General features: G+C 67.2%; 2 protein-coding genes across 2 annotated transcripts in view; one reads left to right on the forward strand and one right to left on the reverse strand.

The window, feature by feature from the left end:
* On the reverse strand, positions 31-2,215 carry GLTP (glycolipid transfer protein). The gene is made up of 5 exons (XM_021413106.1): positions 2,030-2,215; positions 1,493-1,554; positions 1,266-1,399; positions 975-1,125; positions 31-705 (listed from the first exon to the last, which is right to left on the reverse strand). Exons 1-5 carry the CDS (start codon positions 2,130-2,132, stop codon positions 523-525), a joined length of 633 nt encoding a protein of 210 aa, XP_021268781.1. The 5' UTR covers positions 2,133-2,215; the 3' UTR covers positions 31-522.
* Positions 2,357-3,360, forward strand: part of TCHP (trichoplein keratin filament binding) — a 9,414-nt gene continuing 8,410 nt past the window's right edge. Inside the window, exon 1 of the mRNA XM_021413066.1 lies at positions 2,357-3,357. Coding sequence (XP_021268741.1) covers positions 3,192-3,357 — 166 coding nt within the window. The 5' untranslated portion in view covers positions 2,357-3,191. The remainder of the gene's footprint in view (positions 3,358-3,360) is intronic.

A 3,360-nucleotide genomic window follows, 5' to 3' on the forward strand; every position in this document is an offset into this window, starting at 1 on the left:
CGCAGCCCCCGCCCCGATCCCGCACTACGCTCCAGGTTAAGGTGAGATTTATTGAGTTCTACTTCCTGCTGGTGAAAAGTCCTTAAGGCATCCGACAAACGGCGCTCGGAACATCCCGGCACCGCTCCCATCCGCGGCACCGAAGGGGTTGGGGGCACCGGGAAGGTCATCGCTTGGGATCCTCCGTTCCTCCGCTGCGGGGTCAGAGCGGCATCGCGTGCCCAGGCCTGCACGGGACCCACGGCACAGCCAGGAGCGGGGCAGTCCCGGAGCCCAGCGGCGCCGTCAGGATGCGGCCGCCCACCGAGCGTCATTCCCCGCAACGTGTTCCCAGGAACGCGGATTTTTCCTCTGCAGTACAAAATCTTGGTAATCCCGAGGTGCCCCCGGGGTACGGTTGGTTTATTGCTATATTCTCGCTAGAAAATTAATTATTCTTTTTAAAAAACGGGCTATCAGCTGCAGATCCAGAGCGGAATGGGATTCGCGGAGCGGAGCGGCCCCGGTGTCGCGCCGTCTCCATTAGGCTTTGTAGCTCAGCTCGGCGTTCATCCGGGTGTACATCTCGTAGATGGCATCCAGGATGGGCGTCACTCTCACGAGGAACTGGTGGATCTTCTCAATGCTCTCCTCCTCCTTCACCTCCCTGCCCTTCTCCAAAGCCTTGAGCAGGTCCGACTTGTAGGGCAGCGCGTAGACCGAGCCCTGCGGGATGGGGTGGGAGCAGAGCTCAGCCCTGGCTGCGGGGATGCCCAAAACCCAACGAGACCCCCAGGGTCCCCCTGCCCACCCCACGCCAGGATGACCCCATCAGCAGCAGTCCCCTGGAGATGTCTCCTCAGGGACACGGTCAGTGGGGCGTGGTGGGGGGGGATCGGCGCTTGGACTTGGTGATGTTGGAGGTCCTTCCTAACCTTAATGATGCTATGACCCCCACGAAATGCTCCTCAAAACCATTCATCCCCCGCCCTCACCATGAAGAGCTTCTGCAGCATCCAGCCGTGGTACTTCTTCAGCGCAATCTCGTAGGCTTTCATGGCATTGACGCGGATGAGGTTGGGGTGCTCCTCGTCCCGCTCGCCGTCCGAGATGCTCTGCAGCAGCACCAGCATGAACTTCAGCCCCCTGCCGGGAGAGCGGGGCTGGTACCGTGACCCCGAGCCCTGGAGCCCCAAACCCGCTGTGGGGTGGAACTCTGACCCCGAGCCCTACACAACCCCCTAACCCCACACCCCAGGCTGAGCCCAGCGGGGCAAACGTGTCACCTCTTCAGCCACATCAGTGCCAGCGTCGCGCCCGTCTTGGGCCAGGCAGCGCCGTGCATCTCCTTCTCCACCTCCAGGATGTTCTGCAGCGTTTTGAACTTGGTGGGGTTGGAGTCATAAACCGCCCGGATTTTCTGCAAGGGCGCAGAGGTGCGGGGTCCGGGTGGGCTCCCGCGGCCGAGCCCCGGTCCCGCAGCCCCGTGCACGCGGTGGTGACCCCCTCGTACCTTGATGTTCCCGGCCAGGTCAGCTTTGACGGGTGAGTACACGATGGGCGTCCCCAGGCAGTCTGCGGGGACACGGGGTCAGCGTGGCACCGCGCGGGGTTCGCCCCGTGCCCGGCTGTCCCCGTGCGGCGTACAATGCAGCATTGTGCAGCGCGGCTGCACAGCCCCGTTCTGCCCCGTTCCATCCCGGGATACCGCCGGGGGGGCCGGGCCGTTACCCAACGCTGCTGCTCGGCGGGTCGGACGGGACGGGGCGCCACGCCCGGCCCTGACGCAACTCCGGTGCCGCCGGGCAGCGTCCCTCGGTGGGGCGGGGGAGCGGGGCGGGACCGGGGGCGGGACTGAGGGGGAGCGGACCGGGACCCGGGGAGATGGAACCCGGAGGGGTGTGGGACCGGGAGGGGGTCCCGGCACCGGACGGAACCCGCCCAGACCGTGCGGGGGTTGGTAAGCGCTCCGTGCCCGCAGGTGGCAGCGTCCCGGTGCGGTCCGGTATCGGGTCCAGCAGGTGCCGCAGACCCCTCGCCCCGCTCTTACCGAAGAAGGGCGGCAGGTGCGCCACGGCCTCCAGGAAGGGCAGCGTCTCGATCTGCTTGTCTGCCGGCAGCGGCCGGAACTCGTGCTCCAGCAGCAGCGCCATGCCCGGCCCGGCCCGGCCCGCACCGACCCGGCACCGACCCGGCAGCGCGCCGCGCTGCGCCACGCCCCTCCCCGCGGCCGGCCAATGGCTGCGCACCGCCCACGGGCCCGGCCGCCAATCGGAAAGAGAGGGCGGGACTTGTCGCGGTAAGGGGGCGGTGCTTATCGCTACGGTGGGCGTGGCTTATCGCGGCGAAGGGGCGGGGTTGAGGTGCGGCGTGCCCCGGGAGCACGAGGTCCGCGCCGGCAACCTCCGGGACCCCCGGGCCCCGCAGCTCCGGTCGAAGGAGCGGGCAGCTGGGCAGCCCCTCTGCCCCCCGTGCACCCGCTGTCCTGTATGCCCACACCTGTACAGCCGGGCCCCACGCCAGGTGCTGTGATCGGGTGGCTCTGAATTATTTAGCGGAGGTGAAGGTTTCACGGTGGGCAGATGGCACGGAGCTCGGTGACCCGACCCGGGCAGCAGCCGGGACTGAGCCCAATCCACCAGCTCAGGCCTCAGGCACCTCGAGGAATGGGGCACCCACAGCTCTGGGCAGTGCCAGGGCCTCACCGCCCCCTCAGTGAAGAATTTCTTCCTAATGTCTAACCTCAGTTTCCTTTCTTTTAGTTTAAAGCTGTTCCCCCTTGTCCTACCACGATCAGGCTGCGTACAAAGCTGCTCTCCTCCTGTTTACAGCCACGGAGCTGCCGCAGGAGGGCAGTTCCAAAACCTGGGCACGAATTGGGCGCTCGGGGGGCACCGTGCTGAAGGAGGCGAGGGGCAGCACCAGACCTCGTCCCGTCGTGGTCAGTGCCCAGGGGCCGTGCCCAGGGCCAGGCCGAGGAAACCCGAACCTTTCACCCGCCTGAAATATTCATAGCACCATGAATACTTAAAACCCCGGGCTGCACGGCACGGTGCGCTCTGACAGCAGCTCAAGTGTTGCGGCCCTCGGCCCTCCCCGCGCGGCCGCTCCGTTCCGCGAAGCGCGGCCCCGACGCTTTTTGTCCCTCGGCGGCGTCCGTACTCGTTGCCATGGCGACGCGCGGCGGCCGTCGCGGCCTATAAGGGTGGGCCATGGCGCTATGGCGGACGGTGCAGGGCCGGGCCTTGGAGCGGCGGCGGGAGCAGGAGGCGCGGAACCGGTTGCAGTGGGAGAGCTACAGCCGCTCGTTCGCCCGCGCCGCGCTCTGCTGCTCCGCCCAGGCCCGGTGGAGCGCGCCGCGGCCTGTGCGCGGCCCGAGCT

The sequence above is a fragment of the Numida meleagris genome, chromosome 14, assembly GCF_002078875.1.
Source record: "Numida meleagris isolate 19003 breed g44 Domestic line chromosome 14, NumMel1.0, whole genome shotgun sequence".
Classification (NCBI taxonomy): domain Eukaryota; kingdom Metazoa; phylum Chordata; class Aves; order Galliformes; family Numididae; genus Numida; species Numida meleagris.

Coding starts and splice junctions, on each gene's coding strand:
- GLTP (XM_021413106.1), bottom strand. CDS start 2,132: ATGGCGCTGCTGCTGGAGCACGAGTTCCGGCCGCTGCCGGCAGACAAG. Junction 1,400..1,492: donor ACCTGGCCGGGAACATCAAG/GTACGAGGGGGT, acceptor GCGCCCTTGCAG/AAAATCCGGGCGGTTTATGA. Junction 706..974: donor TGCTGCAGAAGCTCTTCATG/GTGAGGGCGGGG, acceptor CCCATCCCGCAG/GGCTCGGTCTACGCGCTGCC.